At 35.3% G+C, this 22,559-nt stretch overlaps 1 protein-coding gene across 5 annotated transcripts in view; it reads left to right on the top strand.

The window, feature by feature from the left end:
- The window catches only part of LOC113081387 (cytospin-B-like), a 108,645-nt gene that overhangs the window by 73,715 nt on the left and 12,371 nt on the right, over window positions 1-22,559 (top strand). For all 5 annotated transcript variants that reach the window (XM_026253495.1, XM_026253501.1, XM_026253500.1 and 2 more), the window contains 4 exons: window positions 2,745-2,845; window positions 2,928-3,000; window positions 3,893-4,025; window positions 5,587-5,689. In XM_026253495.1, the coding sequence (XP_026109280.1) occupies window positions 2,745-2,845; window positions 2,928-3,000; window positions 3,893-4,025; window positions 5,587-5,689 (410 nt within the window). The remainder of the gene's footprint in view (window positions 1-2,744; window positions 2,846-2,927; window positions 3,001-3,892; window positions 4,026-5,586; window positions 5,690-22,559) is intronic.

Here is a 22,559-nt window from a genome sequence, read left to right as displayed (position 1 = left end):
CTGTCCCCATAAGGTATTCTCATGAACCATTTCTTTACCTTACATGGGTTGTATTATGACCAAACTTTAGAAATTAAAGAGTTTATTGTACTATAAAATGAAACTCCAAACTTCCTTCCCTGCTCCAAAGACCAGCTAAACTGCTAAACTCCAATTTTTTATATGACCTTAAGAGTTTGAGTGGCAAATTTTGGTTACAGATGAATTTGGGTTTGTGTTTTTCAAGGATGGCCAGTAAAAAAAACTATATTGGATGGATACTATGATATTATGCCTTATCCTCTAGACTTATGTATTATATCATACTTCCTGTGTAAATGACATTCAAATCATAATTCACCCAAAATATTGAAATTCTGTCTTCATTTACTCACCCTAATATCATTTTTAGAAGCATATGACTAACTTTCTCCTGTGAAACCAAAAAATATATTTTGAGGGTTTTTTTTCTCTCCATACGATGTAAGTCATTGGTGACCAAAACAGTTATAAAACTGATAGTTCCAGTCATTAATTATGATTGGTTTAGCCACTCTCAAAGCAGATGTAAATTACTCCAGAAACATACACCTTAAGTGCTTAGTTCACTCCAAAATGATAATTATGTTATTAATTACTCACCCTCATGTCGTTCCAAATCCGTAAGACCTTCGTTCATCTTCGTAACACAAGTTAAGATAGTTTTGATGAAATCTGAGAGCTGTCTGACTCCATAGACAGAAACGCAACTAAAATGTTCCCAGGTCCAGAAACATAGTTACTACATCGGTAAAACGTGTGACATCAGTGGCTTAACTTCAGTTTTGCGATGCTATGAGAATACTTTTTTTTGCGCAAAGAAAACAAAAATAATTTACTCAACCATTCTCCTACATCTTCCGCCTTTTTAGAAAGTAATAAAATGCAAATGCATGCTTCCCCTAAGTATAAACAATGCTTATTATGCAAATTACGTTCATACGCACACTTTCCCCGTGAACGTAAACAGTGCTGATTACATCCAATACATTCTTGGGTACTCTCAAAAAAGGTGGAAGATGTAACTCAGGTGTGAAGAATGGTTGAGTAAATTATGTTATTTTTGTTTTCTTTGCACAAAAAAGGTTTTCTCGTAGCATCGCAAAACTTAAGTTGAGCCACTGATGTCACATGCATTGTTTTACCAATGTATTTACTAGGTTTCTGGATCTGGGAACATTTCAGTTGCGTTGCTGTCTATGGAGGGTCAGACAGCTCTCCAATTTATTCAAAAATGTCTTAATTTGTGTTCTGAAGATGAATGAAGGTCTTACGGGTTTGGAACGACACGAGGGTGAGTAATTAATAACAGAATTTACATTCTGGGGTGAACTAACCCTTTAATACCTCAGTATTACTACACCAGTTTTCAAAATGTCAGATTTTGTTGAAGATTTTGACTGGGTGGGATAAGCATATTTTATAAAAGCAGTGAGCCCTGTAAAGCCACGGTTTACAGTGAATTTAAAACAGTTAAGTGGGTTTTTTGTTTCCACACACTTTGTGTCTATCAACACAAAAAGCTGTTCTAAATTCACTGTAAACCACGGTGTCTCGAGGCGAATTAAGTTACCAGCATGCTTCAAAATACCTTATTTTGTTTTGCAAACGTCGTATAGGTTTGGATGGACATGAGGGAGGGAAAATAAAGATTTTTATTATTTTTAGGTGAACTATTCATTAAGAACTTTTTTTTTTATAAGATTTTCGGTAACACTTTATAATAACTGCATGCTATTAATCATTAGTTAAGCATTAGGAAACAGTTAATTCATAATTTATAAAGCATTAATAGACATTTATAAGCAGTTTATAAATACAGATATAAATGCTTTATACCTGATTTAAATGCATATCTATAATGTATTTAATAATTGTTTTTCATACTTTATTAATGATCAATTTATCATTTCTAAATTAAGTATAGCATTATTTACACACCAGTTATTAAGGAGTTGTCAGTGGTTCATAAGATCACTTAGAAATTGTAAGTAAATGATTAATAAACTATTTAAATGTGCATTCATACATCTTTTTATTCAGACATATAGTAATAGTTATTTATAGTGTTAATAAATGGTTTATTAACATGTATTTATACTGTAATTCAGGGTTAATTCAGGTAATTATAAAACATACTATAGTTGTTAGTTAACTATTTTTGTGAGCTCTTCTAAAGTGAGGACTATTTATGCCTTGTAAAGCTTTTACAAATGAGATTTAAAGGCTGTTAATATTTCTGTGTTCTGTATCACTTTGTTGTGTTTGTTTCTGTTTTTTTGTTTAGAAGATAACTGAGCCTTTAAATATCCTTTATAAATGCTTTACAAGACATAACCAGTCCTCACTTTAGATGAGCTCACATAACTAGTTAACTGACCACTACTAAATTCTTTATAACTACCTGAATTTACTACATTTCTTGTGATCTTATGAATCACTGGCAACTCCTAAATAACTGGTTTGTAAATAATGCTATACTTCAGTGAGAAATGATAAATTGATCATGAATAAAGTACGAAAATACAATTATTAAACACATTATAGATATGCTTTTAAATCAAGAATAAAGCATTTATATCTGTATTTATAAACTGCTTATTACTGTCTATTAATGCTTTATAAATTATGAATTATCTGTTTACTAATGCTTAATCAATGATTAATAGTGTGCAGTTATTATAAAATGTTACCAGATTTTTAAGTGCTCCACTGTATTTTTATAGATGGACCCAGCAGTTCAGTACAGATGCATACATCTCCCAGAAGCCCCCTGAGTGGCATACCAGTCCGTACAGCCCCTGCTGCTGCTGTCTCACCCATTCAGGTACAACAAATCTTACAATACACCACTTATTTATACTAGAGCATGGACCATGCGGACACTGACATGTGTTTTATGTTTCTAGAGACACTCTGGAATCAAGCCACTGTCAAAGACCCTTGTGAAAAAAATCGCCTTTGGAGATTTCCCCCACAATGGTACGTCACAGTGACATGAAATTGAGGAGCGTCCTTCTAACAACGCTTCAGTTATCCTTACACATCCATACTGGAGACATTTACATTTTACTAACATCTAGATTTAAAGGACAAGTTAAACTGTTCATAGCATCTGTGACATTGTTTCTTACCACAGACATTTTGAAAAATTGTGTTAATAGTTTTGATCGCAAATATTTGTGCTTTAAAATATGATCTTCACACTTGTTTTTAAACCCCTTCTGAATAGGCAATTGACTTCCACCAACTCTTTTCCAATAATAATAATAAACATTGTAATAGTAATATTTAGTATTCAAATGTTTAGGGTTAGTAAAATATTTTTATGTTTTCAATCTCTTTTAAGTTTCACCAAGGCTGCATTTATTAGATTTAAACACTGTAAAAACAGTAATAGTATAAATTATTATTACAATTAAAGCAGTCACTACACATGATCCTTCAGAAATCATTCTAATATTCTGATTTACTGCTCATGAAACATGTCTTATTAATATCACAGCTGAAAGCGGTTGGGCTGCTTAGGATTTCTTTTTTCTTTTTTTTTTGATGAAAGCTGAAAAGAACAACATTTATTTGATTTTTTTTTACTCTTTTCCATCGATTTAATGCATCCTTGCAGAATAAAAGTATAAATTTCTTAATTTATTTTTTTAGATACTCATACTGAGCCCAAACCTTATTATATTATGTATTATTAGGTGGTTTGCTTTGTCATGCGTAGTTTCAGTTATCTCAATTTAAATAATGTCATTAGACTTCTCTTTGTGGATTTTATTATGTCCTTAGAGAGGATATTCCCCAGAAATGTGGCAATAATGGGACACAATATTAAATTTCCCCTGTGTGTCTGTGGTTCTGTCTTTCTCAGGGTCATGTGACCAACTGAAGCCCTCGTCTCTTATGAGGAAGAGTCCATCCCTCGAGTCTGTGATTAAAACTCCAGCTCACTTCAATGGCCATCAATCCTCTTTTACTCACAACAGAGCCAACAGCAAACTCAAGTGAGCTTCAAAAACACATGCAGTGAATGTCTTCCTCACTAGAGGCACTAAAACAACAGAAAGACACACAGCTACCTTCCTCAGCTAAAAATGGGAATGAAGTTGAGACATAGGCTAATAAGATGACTGTCATGCTTAGAAACAATGCCTCGAGTTACGCAAGTCTCTTTGGTGATTCACTCTTTGAACAGAATCATACTCTGCACAAAATAAATAATAAAGGTATTAGTAGAGAACATTAGTCATTACATTTCTTTGCCCTGCTTCAAAAACATTGTTGAGAAGTAATGTGTTCATGGATTTTTTTAAGATTTTCTAATATTTTAGTTTAAAAAGTACATGAATATATAAAGTTGTCATGGTCCTGTAGCATATAATTTAAACTTTGCACCATTTTTAAATGTACAATTTTTTTTTACATTTTTTACATTTCATACAGAAAGTGCACAGACACTATTTGCTGTGTTTTTCATTATTATTAAGAATTAAAGAATTGCCTTTATCTACACTACCATTCAAAAGTTTCATTTTTTATTCTTATTTAAAGATTTTTTTTAATATGTATATTTTATGAATAGCTTTTTCTCACCAAGGCTGCCTTCACTGGTCAAACATATGGTTAAAATATTGTGTAATAATATTACTATTTAAAAGAACTTTTCTATTTCAGTATATTTCAATATGTAATTTATTCCTGTGATGCTCTAAGCTACATTTCCAGCATCATTACTCCAGTCTGTAGTTTCACATGATCCTTCAGAAATCTTTTTATATGCTGATTTGCTGTTAAAAAAAAAACCCTTTATCATCATTATCAATGTTGAAAACAGTTGTGCTGCTTAATATTTTTGTAGAGACCATGATACTTTTTGTTCAGGATTCTTTAATTTCATGTCAAAACAACATGATTTATTTGAAACGGAAAGCTTTTGTATCAATATAATATCACTCATTAGATTTTTGACCAATTTAATGTGTTTTTGCTGAATAAACGTATTAATCACTTTCACAGAATAGTAATGTAATCCCTACATAGCATTAAATAGTATATTATGTATTAGAAAATATATATGGAGTCTTTTATTTGTTTCAAACTCTTACAGACATCATTGTGAAAGGTGATAAAACAATGACGCATACAGTGTTCTGACATCTAATCTTCCCATGAACACACAAGACAATCTGATGAGCTTTCATGCTGTGTCCCTCTCAGAGCGACGTCCCTGATGCATTGATGCACTCTCACATGTGTGTGTGAGGATTTTAGCAGAGGCTAAACACTTAAACCGTCAAAGTCACACATAATCTGTCATTATTTATCCAAAACTCTGTATTTATTTTGTGCAGATTTTTCGGAGTTTGCCTTGGCACAGTTGTACGCAAATACATTTGGCTCTTCCAACGCTATAATTGCATTTAGGGACTAACGTGATGTTATGAATACATGTCACACAGTCTAAATGAATCTCAGATCTAGTCACAAACCCCTTGAGATCTCACACACATGTACAGATGCAGTGTTAGTGACGTATGTGTGTGTGTGTGTGTCCCCTGATGCTAGTGTGGAAAGAACAGACCCTCTGTCTGCCCTGGCGCGGGAGTATGGTGGATCTAAGAGGAACGCTTTACTGAAGTGGTGCCAGAAGAAAACAGAGGGCTATCCGGTAAGGAGCACAGGCCCTGACCCGCTCTCTCACCCTGTCCCTCTCTCTCGTCTTTCAGGCAAATTTTATTGGAATGACTGTTTAAAAACAACATTGCTAAAGGAATGCAGAGTGAAAGGAAATGACGTCTTTAAAAGCGAAAGGGTGTCATTTCTGCACCACTAGGGTCACCAAACAGAACTACACAAATAACTGGAAACGGAAAGTGTATAAGTCTGTATAGAATTAGAATTCAGCTCATGCTATTTCCCAATCCCTCCCCCAATTTCCTCTCAGTAAAAAAGACAAAAGCCCCCCTAAATTTCTACTTTAATAATTTAGCAGAAAAGAAAACGTATTTTGTCTACTTTTTCTTTAACCTCAAAGTATATGCACATGTTATCTGCACTTCTGATTCTCTCTTGACTAGACTGCGGTCACAGCATCTTTTTTTAATTAGGATTTTTTTTTATATTTAATGAATAAATAAAAAATAAGTGATAATTTAAATGCTAAGTTAATGTTCTTTTCACGGTCCGATTCACTTTTTTGAGCTTTACGTATGTTTTAGGAATGTGTCACTGTGGAGATTTGAGAGTATTTTTTGATATTTAATGCTAAAGTTGATTCGGGTGAAGAAACAGTTATACAGTAGAGAGTAATCAGTGAGTGCTACATCAAAACATGGTTAGTTGATTATGACAGAATGTCAAATCATCATTTTGTATTAAATAATTGAAGGGCTTTTAAGGTGTGAGTTTCATAAAATACATTCACTTATTTTGATGAGAAATAATTACAGATGGTGCTGTACTGCATGATCATAAATATCTTTACTTATGTAAAGAGTCAAATATTTATTTTTGCCAATTTGAATTATTTGTCACCAGCCATCATTAAAAATTAAAAGTTAATTTTATAAACTTAATTTTTCTAAAGTGACAGTATAGCCTTTTGCATTGTTACAAAAAACATTTCCAATAAATGCTGTTCTTTTGAACTTTCTAGTCATCAAAGACAAAAATGTATCACAGTTTAAATATGATGCGGCACAACTGTTTTCAACATAGGTAATAAATCTGGAACACCAAGATCTTCATATTAGAATGATTTCTGAAGGATCCTATGAGACTGAAGACTGGAATAATGATGCTGAAAATTTATAATTTAAATATTAACATTTAATTAAGGATTCACAATAATAGTGATTTTACTGTCTTTTTGATCATTGATAACTATGGTGTATATAAACATTAATATACTGAATATTACAAAAATAAGTTACAAAGCATTAGGGGTGGGCGATATGTTCAAAACCTTGTTTCGGAATCAGAATTAGCTTTATTCGCTAGGTGTGCACAAACACACAAGGAATTTTTCTTTCTTTTTTTTTTTTTTAAGGTGCTCCTGGTACAAAAATACATGCATGCATACATTCAGTTTGTTACACATCTGACATAAAAAAAAACTTAAGGTACTGTACAATGCCTTTTATTTCACGATAATGATACATCTCTCGATATAGCTATTTTTTATTTTTTGTTATTAAAAATAGGAACAAAGAAGCAAATTTCAAACATAAAACAAAAGTATTAAAGTTTTTCAGCTACAGTAGGTTTTTTTAAGATGTACTAAGAAATACTACAGAAAATGAAGTGTATAACTAAAACACTGTGTGAATCAAATATGAATTTAATCTTATTAAAGATACAAAAGTGATTCAGTCAAAAACAGTGAATAATTATTTATTTCATTGTTTGATTAACACTGAGGCCAAAGACAGCAGCAGGTTAATAAGGCTGCTGTCACTTTAAGACTTACTGCATGGATCTAATATGCTGAAAGACATCTGATTTTCACCCAACTGTTTATTTAAACATAACCCACTGTTTACATAAATACTCCACAAGACGGGCATTTTGACATAATTATGTGTGCATTTGTCCAAGCAAAATAAGACTTGTAAAAGATCTGAATTCGTGATCGCACGCTGTCTGTGTGCGCACTTCAGGTGACAATCAGGGCATAAGTGCGGCATTAAGTGCTTTTCCACTGCTTATTGCACTCAATAACTTTATTAAACATCATGAACATCTTTGATTGCATGCTGTCTGAGACACTTTCTTTATGTGTGCCTCAGCTGTTTGTCAGTCAGGCAATTCTTCAGTGCACATTGCTTTTAATTACCCAATTTTACGTCAATCATGTTCCCAGTCTTTATATTCTCATTCATGCATGTTTCTTTATCACATTAGGTAAAATTTTACTGTGAAATAAATCAGACTGTGAAATAAACAATATACCAAATTCTGTAAATGTATCCCGTGGAAACAAAATATACTGTCATACTGCCCATCCCTATAATACTTTATATACTTTAATATATTTACAAAACTATAGTATATTTAATGTATAATTAAAGTATATTTATCAAAGAACTAACTTTAAAAAGAGTAAACAATTTCTTGGGGCTTCTAGCTGTGCTATAAACATTGTGGGATCACTACACTGGAAAATCTTGGTTCACAAATTGTCCTCACATACGGGAAAGCTATTATGTAAGTGCTTGTTAAAGATCATCTATCAGTAGAGGGCATCTTGTGGTTTCAGTACTGTCACAAGAAACATTTAAAGCCTTTTTTATTTTTTTGCCCAAATAATAATAAATACTGAGGTTAGTCTTGCGTCACTAAATTAAGAGTTAAATGAAACAAGATTTTTGTCATGCCACATGATAAGTAACACATGATATTTCATTTGTACACTACCTAACACTGAATGACCTAGAAGTCAAATTGATATTTTTGCCACATGGGTTGTATCAGCCAGTGTTTATGTTCCCAGAAGCAAATAATGTGTAATTGGGCATATGCCATTGTATGTGAGCAAATAATCTTTCTACTGGTTCACTCACTGATCTAATAGCCGTATGAGGCTGATGAAAACCTCAGGGGACCAGACCCAGGGCTCCACCACTGTCATGTGTGAGAGGAAGATTAGTGCTAACACGCTTCCTGTTCATATTAGCCTCAGCTGGTAAACAAAACAAAGAAAAGGTGTTCATGTGTTCTTTTTTCCTCCCGCTTTCATTATCTTTGGCTAAATACTGGACACAGTAAATGCTAAATACAGTGCTTATTCATCTTTTGCCCACTGGCCTGCAAAGATTCTATTCAGCAGTTTCAATTAAATTCTAACCTCTCTGCTGTCAGTAAAATAATTCAGAATCCAGGCCAGAATCCAATAAGATGCTTAAACGAATAGTTGTGGAGTTCAGTTTTGAAAATAATTAGGCTTATGGCTATTATATGATGTCTTTTTTTTCCTGTGTTCTCAATGGGGATGCCTAAATCCTGACATGGAGTCAGATTTGTTTGTGCCAAGCCCAGACATTGGGTGTGTTAGGAAGTTAAATTTAACATGACTGTTGTGTGGTTTTGTGACTGGCACATTAATTTAAAGTGTTCACCCAAAAAAGAAAATTAGCCCATAAATTACTCACCCTCAAGTCATCCTAGGTATACCTGTATAAAACTTTCTTCTTTCAGATGAATCCAGTCGGAGTTATATTAAAAACTGTCTTTGATCTTTCAAGCTGTTTAATGGCACTCAGTGGGGGTTGCATGCATCAGTCAAAAAGAAGTGAAATAAAAAGCGCCCATCCTTAATAAAAATTGTTTTGCACATCATCTGTCTGGAGCTGCTTCCGTGTACAACAGTGAGCACAAGCTAGGTTAAATTGATTATTAAGTTTTGAATATAGATATTTTTCTTACAAAATTTTTTGTAAGAAAAGAGCCATGTGAGACACTTTTTATATTAAGGAGAGGAACTTTGTATTTCACTTTAGTTTGGACCGATGCATGCAACACCCGCTGAGTGCCATTAAATACCGTATTTACCATACCGTAGCAGCATAGAGTGCCCTCTCACGGCTGTAGATGGTAATGTTTTCTCTTGGTTCTAAATAAATGCGACTTATAGTCCAGTGCGACTTACATGTTTTTTTCATCTGCATGACGTATTTAAAAAAAGCTATATATATACATACACATACATACAAGCACACGTGTATGTTTGTGCAGTACTTTTTTGGGGGGGAAAATTTACAAGCGAAATGGGAAATATCTGGATGCATTATGGTGCATTTGGAGGGAAATACTAATACTAATCATTATTATGTATAATAATGATAAACGCATTATTTTCTTTATTCAAAATATATATAAATTATTCCTTATTTCTGAATAATGCCATGTGAGTTCAGGAGTTTTCTCATTCACCGGTCACTGAACGACCATGCATTTATCCATTTTCACATTGTCCAGTGCAGAGAAGAGAGTAGGAGATTGTGCTGATGAGAACAGCAATGGCCACAGGCCTCTTCTCACTTTGCAGACCCGGGAAAAGGTTAGTTCAAGAACACATGCTTCCAAATTGAGCTTAATATTGGCTGAGGAAAAGGTCAAGGAGGGCTACTGGTCCACTATGTCATAAGAGACATCAGCTGTGAGAGCGAGAGAGCAACTAATTACCCACTAACACACTAAGATGGACAGCGTTGTCACCTGTGAACAGTCTAACACACACACACACACATACTGCTCCATCCTGCCCTTCCTCAAAGCTTTTTAAATTTCACTCCCCCCATCCATTAACAATACAATCATTCATAGCCTCCCTCCACAAGCTATTTCCCACAAATGAATGTTAATAATAATGTACTGACCTCAGTCAAATCACTATGTTGGCTATTTGGCAGCTGGAAAGATCATGTTAATGTAATGAAGAGAGCAACTGCAAAACTCAATGATAGTGTGCGAAGGTTGAGAAAACATTCATTTAGTTTGGCTCCCATTTGCTTGGGCATAAGCCTCATTAAAAGAGGCATTATCAGTTCAGAGCTGAGCATCGAATGTCACACACATTCAAACACGTACAGCCTCTTGTCCTGCACTGGTCAAATGAGGTGTCAAGAAACTGGCTGCTTTATTGTTCTCATTTGTCTTGTTTGGAGCCTGTACGGCAAATGTCTGACATATGGCCAACTCTCATATGAAAGAACAGACGATAGATGTAATACATTTATACTTTCGGTATTATTTTCATGAAAATTAGGCACATATTCTTTTCTCATTACTGTCATTTAAAAAATATATTTTAAGTTATATATAATATAATATATATATAATATAATATAATATATATATATATATATATATATATATATATATATATATATATATATATATATATATATATATATATATATATATACACAGTGGGGATCGAAAGTTTGGGCACCCCTTGCAGAATCTGTGAAAATATGAGTAATTTTCAAAAAATAAGAGAGATCATACGTTATTTTTTATTTAGTACTGTCCTGAGTAAGATATTGTACATAAAATATTTTAACATTTATTCCACAAGACAAAACAAATGCTGAAATTATTAAAATAACCCCACTCAAAAGTTTGGGAACCCTAGGTTCTTAATACTGTGTTCTGTTACCTGATGATCCTCGGCTGTCTTTCTGTTTTGTGATGGTTGTGCATGAGTCCCTTGTTCGTTCTGAACAGTTAAACTGAGCATCGTTCTTCAGAAAAATCTTTAAGGTCCTGCAGATTCTTCAGTTTTCCAGCATCTTTTCATATTTGAACCCTTTCAAGCAGTGACTTTATGATTTTGAGATGCATCTTTTCAGACTGAGGACATCTGAGGCACTCAAACACAAGTATTTAAAAAGATTCAAACATTCACTGATGCTCCAGGAGGAAACAAGATGCATTAAGAGCTGGGGGGTGAAAACTTTTGGAATTTGAAGATCAAGGTAAATTGTACTTAATTTGTGTACCGGGAAACATACAAGTATCTTACGAAGGGCAGAACTAAATAAAAAAAATTATATTTCAACAAAATAAGACAAATTTGGCCATCTTCATCGTGTTCAAAAGTTTTTCAAATAACAATCACGATCCCAGACAGTGAGTGACATAACATATTCAGATAAAATTGAATGTTCTCCAGTAATTGTTAAAAACAAGCAAACAATACCTGCTAGCTAGCTGAAAAGGGGTTTATTACATTTAATTATTATATATTAATAATTAGGGATGCAACGAATCCAGATTTTTGGGGTTCGGGCGAATACCGAATCCACTGTTTAAGATTCGGCCGAATCCGAAACCAAATACCAAATCCTACTCGCATCCTTCTTCCATTAACACAGTAAAACACATTAATGGAGTAAACAACGTCCACAGCAATGTATTTTTCATTTTATTTTATTTTAACTGTAAAACAACATTATGCCAGGATGACAAGTGAGAAAAACTTTTTTGACAATTACCAAGCTTATGCTTACCCAAGTAAACAACCAAAACCTTTCAATAAAAGTGCAGCAATGCAAAGAAAAGTGTTTTTCTTTTCTTTTTAAAAATCAGAATATGTTTGGTGACTTAACTGAAATTAATGTAATTGAACTTTAACTCAATAAACATGGATAGTAGGCTGTTTAGTTTTCGTTTATAACAGTAGGATAGGCTACGATTAGAACAGTAGCCAAATATTACGAAAAATATTACGGAAGATCACACACATCTCCTGCATCATAATTAAATTAACGTAAAACCTCTAATCTTTCACATGAAATAAGAGTTTAATTTAAAAAAAAAAACAAGACGCTCTGCACTGCATTAACAGGTGACAGCTGGTTGCGAGTGTGGGAACGAATGTCCCCAGCGGTACTGAAAAGTCTTTCACTGGGCACAGAGGTAGATTTTTGCCATTTTTGCCAGCATTGGAAATCGCTGCTGGTCTGTCTTCCACCACTGAAGAGGATCCTCTCTAAGAGGAATTAAAGGCTCACCGGAAAAAATTATTATCTCCACGTCTGCACCCGATGTGACTGGCTAGCTCTGTATTGCTACGGTATAAATCGTCCCAGCCGCTAAAGATTCCTGAACAGTTTAGTTTACTGTCCGGCCGTGTTCCTCCTCATATAAACACCTTCACGCAATCAACAGCCGCGTGACGTCGACCAGCGTAGCGCAAGCCTAGGGTTCGGTTCGGTGAAAAAGAAACCTAAGGTTCAGCCGAAACCGAACCCCGTCAAAAAGCCCAGTATTCGGCCGAATCCAAATCCTGGATTCGGTGCATCCCTATTAATAATATATATAATAATTCTAAATTATTTTTAATCGAATGGGAATTGTGGGGGAGAATGTGCTTAAAATAGCGTTTATATTTTTTTTAATACAAAATATAACTTCTATTTAACAGGTTAAATAGATGGGAAGTAACAAACAAACAAACAAAAAAAAACCTTATAACATTTTATATTGTGATATGTACTTCAATAATCTATGTTTTATAGTCTTTACACAGAAGATAGAACAGTGAAGGAAAAAGAAAGCGGACCAGGGTATAATAGGGAAAATGAAGTTAAGGAAGAATGTCAGACTCTGGTCATGCTATAGGAATTAGTTATCTGTCCTGATGTCAGTGGTCCAACAGTATGCTAATTAACATGGGATGTCCTCTTGACCAGTTGCTCCCTATAGTGCCCCATAGCTGCAGGTAGTAGATTAAGGCTTGACATGAGCTTAAAAGCATGCGTGTGTATCGCTTCATGTTAAAACTGTCAAAATATCACAAATGCAGTTTTATGAATAGTTATCAGCATGTGGTTCCTGCAGAGCAGAAATGTGTCAGGAACATGCAACTAGAAATCACAACTGAGCATACGCAGGCACATATCTCTATGCTTATGGCCCGTGCTGTCACCAAGGTTACAGTGATACTAATTCTAATTTAAATAACCAGAGAAATGCTCTCTCATAAACTCGTATTTCGTACAGCCTTAATGTTATGTGCCTCTAGAGGTTTTTTCTGACACTACAGGGCCCTGAGGACTTGTCAGTGCATGTGAAGGCTATGCTGCACGTAGGCCACGTTAAATTGTCAGCCACCGAGAAACGAATTGATCATGGAGGACTCTTAATAATGTAGTGCTGGACACAGTTAGTGTGAATGATGGAAACTTAATGAGCATACAGACTCACATGCAGCACATGTTTGTGTGCAGCACCAATGAATCATCCACCCAAATCACTGTTTATAAAAGGCACAATTGGCGACTAGTTTCACCTCCACGTGCTGTTTTGAACTGAAGGTTCTATTTGTGCTATATTTAGCATCCCATTCTGTCCAGTCTATTGTGCATCGAGGATTGACTATGCACTTGAAAGTGTATGCTAGTCTTTGATTATGAAAGGATGTGCCTGATGGAGTTATATTTTCTGTTGCTGGCTTCTGGAGCTCTAATGACAGCTTATTGATGGTTGCCATTGTCCTATGGGGAAAGCATTCTGGAGGCTATTTGTTGTTTGTATTTTTATTAAAGCACTTATATTAGTTATTTTTTCCAGAGATGAGCGTCATTTGATTTCTGGACTGACTAAATTACGCTTTTAGTGGGCCTAATGCTGTAGGTGGATGAATGTCTGGTAATTTGTTAGAGACAAACCAATATCTACATTTTGGCCAATATTGATAGCTAGAAATTAGATTTTCTTCTAGATATTGGTTAGATTTCAATCTACTTATTTTTTTACTTATTATCCTCCTCACTTCAAATGTCCAGATCTATTCATACAGGCTTCAAATGGCGCCAGATATAATGTACGGATTAAAATAAAATGCATAAATACTGTCACACTTCTCAGGAGCACAGAACAAGGAGATGAGGAGACATGGTGATTTCACACAAAGAGACTCTTTAATCATCCAAAATGGATAGACATTCAAGGACCAACAAACAAAACAAACTGAAAGGAGTGGGACTTTTAACAAAGGATAATTGGGGAATCACAGGTGCATAGAATAACTAATTAACGGGGACATGGAACACATGTGGAGGGAAAAGGCAACAGTGAGCCCAGGGGTATGACACATACATACATACATAAACATAAACCAGGTACAACTGGAAAAACTGCAAAAATTCAAGACAGCTCTAAATTTTAGATAATAAATAAATAAATAAATAAAATAGGCACCTTTCTTTTAAAAAAGTTAAATTGAAAATATAACTTTAACAAATATAATGAAAAATATTAAAACAAATTGGATTTAAAAATATAAGAATTATCATTTTATTTTTTTGTTTAACAAAATATATGGAGTCACAAGATCATTTAGCTATAAATTATTAACCCAAATACTGTATATTGGCATATTTTACATATCTGAACATTTTAATAATAGTTACAAACATGTTTATTCTTTATAATAATAGTTTATTCTTAATAATAACAGCCATCATGAAAAAGTGTGAAAAATTTCCATTTCATGTTTTTAGGCAATTATAAAATGTTGATTTCCAAAAAATAATAATAATTAAAAAAAAAAAAAAAAATCAAATCAAATGCTGATGAGCAAAGCTTGTTCAATCAAAGCTAAATATTTAGTTTGCAATGCAATGCTCCTGTGGCTCAGTGGTAGCGCATTGCGTTAGCAGTACAAATTTCAATTCCCAAGGAACACACATACTGATAAAAAAAATTATACCCTGAATGCACTGTAAATTGCATTGGATAAAAGTGTCTGCTAAATGCATAAATGTAATACTTGTTTCATTTATTTATTTATTTAAAAACAAATGCACAAAGTTGTGACCGTTTTTTTTTTTTGCTTCGTCAGTATGGTGTATGGAGTGTAGATTGATGTGGAAAAAAGTAATATTAAGCAGTTTAACAAGGCAGTAACATAATACGTGAAAAAAATGAAGGGGTATGAATACTTTTGAGAGTGACCGTATGCTTTTGAAACTGTTTGTTATTAATGTTTATTCTAGTACAATGCCTTTTCAAAATGTTAAATGTATTACTGTAAGTTAGTAGGTTAGTTAAAGCTTGATCTGTTGAATGTGGACAATCCTTTCACTGGAAAAGAACAAATATAATAAAAAGTTCTCCTTTTCCCAAAATCAGTTCCCAAAATCTTTTTTCCCCACTGTAGACTTTTTCAAACTTTCTTTGAAGTATCTTTGTTTAGGTCAGCTGCATTTTATTTAGAAGAATGCTAACAAAAAGACAGCCTTAGAGCTGTTTGTTCAGGATGGAGACAATAAAGAATGAAAACAGGGGGTCAGCCATTCCTTTTAAAGAGAGGAATCAGCTGGGCCTGCACTCCGCAACCCTTCATCCGCATTTCTGCAACTTTCTCATCCTCTCAGACAAACAAAAACAGCACTGCTGGGGCCTCGGCCTATCCAGGATGGGCTGGTTCAGAGATGAAGAATGACTTGAGGATACAGAGAAATGTGCGGCGTAATCCTACAGGAATTAAGGAAGAGAACAGGGGAAGTGGGGGCCTTTTTCCTCTAGTTCTCTCAGTCTGTTCCTCTCCCTCTGTCTCACACCCGGCTCAGTCCTTGTAGGATAGATATTCTAGGAAACAGGCACCCAGATGTCCTTACAGATGTGCTGTTTCTCAGGAAAACTATATTTCCTAAGAGGTTATCGCTGTAACGGGGCTGACGAGTCGTGAGACGTGCGGATCCATGTGCAAGCTTTTATTAAACAGAGAAGTTGTCATAACAGGCATTGGTCAAACACTGGCAAACAGGTATATAGAGGGCAAGACACAACAATTATCCTAGGGCAAGCATGGGTCTTCGATGGGGTAACAATATCCAGAGGGGTAGACAAGGGGGATAATCAGTAACCAGAGCAAATGGGTCAAAACACGAGAAAGAAGGCAGGGCAAGGAAAAGACTATACTATGACAACTATAAACCGAAACAAGAATATGAAAGCAAGAAACTAAGACAAGACTATAAAAACAAGAAACTAAAACAAGACTATGAAAACAAACATGGAAAGGCTTGGTATCATAGCAATCGCTAGGAGAGGGATATATGCAGAACAATACTTGGCAGTGTGTGAGAGGAAGTCCAATGCTCATAAAGCGTGTCTGATGATTGTGCTGTGTGATTTGGTGAATTGGTGGCAGCTGTGTGTGATAGTTATCAGGTGAATGTGATTGGTGCAATGGAGTATGGGAAATGTAGTCCAGGGTGCACTGTGTAGTGTGAGAGTCTGTGTTGTGGATTATGACCTCTGGTGGTGAATAAACGGAAGTTCATGACAAACGCAAGCACACAAGGTTCAAAAAGAGGGTTTTCTCAAATGCCAAAGATAATCTATTGTGGGTTCTCCAAAGAAACTTTCAGTGGACATTTCTCAAAATAACTATTATTTTTCTTTGTGTAAAGAACATTTTAATAATATGAAGATTTTTTATGAATTGTTATAAAGAATCTTTGCAATAGAATGTTTCAATGGATGTTAAAGGTTCTCCATAGAACCATAGATACCAATAAAGAACCTTTAATTTTAAGAGTGTAGCTCAGGAGGCAAAATGTTCTGGGTATCATTTACATCTGTTTTTTTTTCTCTTTGTCTTTAACAAGTCCTTAGGAGAAACAAAATGAATCCATACAATTGCAGACGTACATTAGGTTGATCGCATAATCCAGTTAATTTGGCCTTTTTTGGAAATTTTTGAGCTCTTTGGCTATCTTTGCAAATCTGAGAACTATTTGACATGTTGTTGAGATCTTTTATAAAACTATTGAGGAGAAGAACTATCTAAAGACATAAAGACAAAAAAAATGTCCATTTGCCCTCCATTTAGCTTCTTAGCTGTCTAGGAGATGTTAAATTGAACTCATTTTTGTGTTTTCTTTCCTATGGTGCACAATCAGATCATTCACTTTGATCCAGAAATATCATAGCAACAATGCCTGAAAACACTCTACTTCCTCTCCAGCTGCTTTTCTCAGTGCAGAGCTCTAACATTGTCAACATACATCAAACGGTGCCAAAAGTGGTGTTCTCTAATAATATGTCTTCCTACGTGTCTTCCATCACCCAAGAGTCATTTATAGTTTAACCCACTTTTACTGTACTCCTCATGGCCCAGTGGCGGTCTGAGGGTGGTTACCGCTGAGGTGGAGCTCTGTTGTGTCTAAAGAGGTCAGACAGACAGCGGTTGACTATTTGAGGAGCTCTGACCCTGCCAGCCCTAGTTTATTTGTGTCTCCTCTCAGCTCTGATTTATTCTACAGGCCTTTTTCACCACCTGTATTTATTGTCCTTTTCCAGCCTAGTCCCATGTAAATAAAGGCAAAGAGAACACAGATGCAGCTAAGCTTTAAATGCTCAAGGAATACAAACATGCATGATCTTCTGTGCTACAAACGAGATGTTAGGCAGAATCTTTACACTGTTAGACAATTTCTAAAGTTATACTATCGATTATTCGATTGAAATGAAATGAGAGAATTAATAATCATGGGATGGGATTTTTCATTTACAGCTACAGTGTCATATGTGAGGCTCTGTACTATTGTGTGAGTCACAAACTCTCTCTCTCTCTCTCTCTCTATATATATATATATATGTATATTGAGCAGCCCCTGGTCATTGGGGAAAAGAGATGCCTACACATTTAAAAGAAAATATTTTTGTGTTCCACAGAAGAATGGAATCATATGGGTTTAGATTGACATAAGGTTATGTAAAATGATTAAATTCAGACAGAAAATGATGAACTACTATAATATGCTGTAGTATGTCTGTCATTTTAGTACACTTTTGTGTACTGGGGATGGCCATGGAGACTGTATGCTGTTATTCTTTGAAAGCCTGTCTGTAATTTGGCTATGAAGTCACAGCTTGTCATGACTTTGTTAGATAACAGCTGACAGTGTTGGAGAGGATGTGGACACATCATTGAAAGCCCTTTCTGTGTGTGTTGACAATCCAGCTGCAATTTGCAGTATGTTGTGTGCATTTGCTGTCTCCCACCATGCAATTAAATGTGTGCTCTATTAAAGTGTGTCAAGCGCTTATGAAAGTCTATATACTGTACATAGGCAGTCTATCTTTAACAATCCTGTGTTTCAGCGTATAAGCAGCCGAGATGTATTAATACTCACCAATGACTCAAAACCATAAACATACAATTACACTGCCTAAGACTTTATAGAGGAAGTGACATTTTCTTTTTTTCCCCAGACAGTCGAGGCTCACCACTACACACTGACATGAGTAAGCTTGCTTTCTATTTCTACTGCAGAAGCTGAAAATACATCTGGCTTTGTTCCAAGCTGAAATATAAGCTACATCGGTGGGCCAATATTGTTTAAAGTGATGGAAAAATACCAGCCAGCTTGTGTCTTGCATCCACTCTCTGCCTCTGTCTTTTGAAGAGAGCAAGGGTGATTTCCTGTCACTCGATGCTGTGTTTGCTTTTTGTAACTGGGTTGCAGTGTACTGATGGGGACTACTGTTTTTATAACATTTATACCCCTCCTCTCGTGCTTACTTTCTGCTCTGATGACACCCCCCCCCCCCCTCCCTGCACACTCAGATCATCCAGGATGTGACTCCGTGCTTCTCTGCCTCACTCCCTGCATTCCTGCACCACACACACACAAACACACCCGCAGTCACCTCCTGAAGCTCGTGCAGAATTGCGTAAACTAGTGAGTGTTCATTTGGCCGTGTATTAGTGTATAATAACCCTCTGTGGGCAACCTGTGCTATTAGAGACAGGACAGGCATGTGAGGAATGTATGATTGTGTACAGTCAGAGGAAGATTATAGAAAATCAATGGAAGAGCAGAAGGCTATAAGAAGGACTTTAGCTCTGTATGATTAAGTTGATTGCTATAGCTTGATGCTACATTATCAATGAAAAAAAACAAAACAAAAACAAATAATTAACTCCTAAAATAATAAGTAATGAAAATCTCCAGGTATGTGAAATAAGCTTTTAAAGGGTAACCTAACCCCTGGTCAGAGCCTGACTCCATCCACTGACAATATTTGAAAAATACTGAAAAGTGGGCAGATCACAGCGGAGATAGAGGGGACGAACCTAGGGCAGGGCTGAGCGAGTGCGGCGTGAACCTGAGACCCGCATTGACAGATTGATTGACAGCTGCTGTCAGAGACGCTAAAATGGAAAGTGGCTGTAATGACGCTAGTAGCTTTGCAACAGAGCGATCATTTGAAGTAGAGGACTTTTCTCCCCCACTTCCACCTGAAGTGGAGGATGTCGAGGTGTCTGTTCACATCAATTCGAGCCGCTGGCTCAAACTGCGGTCTTAACTCCTGCACCGCGTCACTTTTCAGCGCGAGCTGTGTGGAGAAGCCCATTTCCCACCTCCATTGCGTTGGAGAAACAATCCAGTGTAAAATGCAGTTTGCACACTCCAACTCTAGGCGGGAACTTGCGGTCTTCCATGCCAAGTGCATGCAACCACTGGCGCTTAATTTTAAAGTCTGCTGGTAAACTATGCAGTCCAGCAGTGCTGTCGCAACTAGCAACACACCTCCGTACCATCCTGACCACTGTACTAAATACAGATAAATCTATGCTTACTTAAAGATCTAAATAACCATATAATTGCTATGCTAAATAGATGCTATAATAGTCTATCCTGGTCGTTACCAATACTCGCAATTCCTCCAACTGACTCACTACAGTGATTTTGACGGAACAAGATGGTTTTATACTGCCAAGGGCGTGGTAGCTCGTACCAAGGGGCGTGGTGAGCTGGAAACTGCTTACGTCACCTGCTACCGCTTACGTCACTTGCCACCGCAACATCCAATAGGAAAAATCAACTGCAGTAGCCACCGTTCAACCTGAAGAGGGCAGCACTCAGACGTTTTTACACCATATTTTGTAGAATTAAAACACTTTATACTCAAATGTCAAAAAAGTTACTCGAATCAATGAACAGCACTAATAAAGCCCCATTCTTATAGATCATTTACTAAAAAAAGTTGGTTTAGGGTCTCTAACATACTAGCATATAAAATAATATACTTAAGTATGAACTGAATTAAAGGTTTTTGGACTCTAAATAAAAATGTATTATCGTTTACATTTCTAATAGTTTCAATAAGCTGAATTTGATCTTTTTTGACCCACTTAAGTTGGACTTTTAATTACATAATCACATCCATTTTCTTTGAAATATAAAATGTACTGACAAGCATATAAAACTTTTAATTGGGCATTATTACTAAGATCACTTTTTAAAAGTTCAGAAACAGTCAAGAAAGTGTACTCTCTTTAATGGCCTTTTATTTCATTAATATAATATCTGTAAAGTAAAATATACTTTTAAAATTATAAGTACACTTTTAATACAGTTAAGAACACTTCTTTTTTCACAAGGGATAATTCATCCTAAAATGTAAATTCTGTCAACATCTATTTACCATCATGTCATTTAATACTTCTTTCTTCTGAACACAAAAGGAGATGTTTTTTCTCTCGTTATAATACAGCACAACAACAACAAAAAAGAGAATTAAACACCATAAAAGTCATCCATATTTTGTTACATAGCATCTCTGATGATACGATAACTTTGTGAGAAACAGACCATCATTATTTGCTTATAATTTTTCCCTCCACTGCTTTCAAATGTCATTTGTGTTTGTACACTTTGAAACATGACACAGCATAAGGTTCAACAGGTCAGTGATGCCAAACATCATTGGCTCCCGTTTGTCTCATAGCTAATGCACTTTTCAGTGTTTTGAATTGAAGCACATAGTGCTATCACAGAATGGAAGATCTGCTGTGAATAACCTCTCACAAAAATCTATTTTATGGCTCCAAAACAATAAAAAAAAAAATAGCACACAGGTCATTTTCATTGTTCTTTTTGTCCATTTTGAGCTTAACACTATTCTTAGTCACTATTCTAGTCTAGGTTTGTTATTTTTAATCCGTATATATTTCACATAACACAAAATACATTTTAGGCTGGACACTTCCAACACACCTGATTATACATGTCAAGACATGTCCACTCGGTCAGCGTGTAGCACAGATGGTGGGATTCTTCACATGGTTCCTTTCTCACTGTCCCTCTGTGGGTGACGTCCTTACTAAAGAACTTCTGACCTGCTACAGAAACGGCTTATAAACTTCTCTTCAACTTAGCCTTTATGGCCCAGCTGAGGACGGAGCTTCTATCGGGGTCTCCTTTCAAATCTAACATCTGATTCTAAATCAAAAGATGTTTGTGAAGTGTTGGGACTCTGAGGGCCCAGGAGGCTGAGGCCAAGAAGGTCGCAACTGGCCCATTGCCATGTTCCCAAACTACAAGCACTCATACAAAGAAGAATGACTGCACTGGGACACACAGGAAGTGGCAAGAAGTCCAGTGAAACACAATGAGATAACAGTCTAGAGTGTGTGAGGTCCATCTCAATGTTTTCATTGCTGTAATAACAGTACTCTTCCTTTTGATTTCTGTCACAGGTTATTTCACTTAAAGACGTTTGATAGACCCAGATGGAATCTGCAGACTTTTCTCACATTTTCTACAGTTTTGTTGGAAATTTGGTGAATTGAATTTAAAGATGGTAAAGTTTGATAAATGAAGCTGAGAGATCTACACTAAATTAAGGCGTACTTTAGTTTAAAATTAACCATTTCATTCTAATTTCATTTCATTTCATTCTACCCATAATATGACCATTCATCTTTGGAACACAAATAAAGATATTGTTTATATTTTCTCATAATTTTTGTCCATCCACTGTTATTGCATGACGTACAGTATCTTTGATGAGCTCTGAAAACCAGTGGTGTCATGAATGTTTTCAACATTACAAATAAGAAATGTTTCTTGAGAATCAATCAGCATATTAGATTGATTTCTGAATTATCATGTGACGCTGAAGCCTGGAGTAACGGATGCTGAAAGTTCATCTTTGCCAACACAGAAATACATTTCAAATTAAACAATTTAAATAGAAAACATTTATTTTAAATTGTAATAATATTTCAC

This window comes from Carassius auratus, chromosome 5 (genome assembly GCF_003368295.1).
Source record: "Carassius auratus strain Wakin chromosome 5, ASM336829v1, whole genome shotgun sequence".
NCBI lineage: Eukaryota > Metazoa > Chordata > Actinopteri > Cypriniformes > Cyprinidae > Carassius > Carassius auratus.
This window is presented reverse-complemented; position numbering and strand designations above follow the sequence as displayed.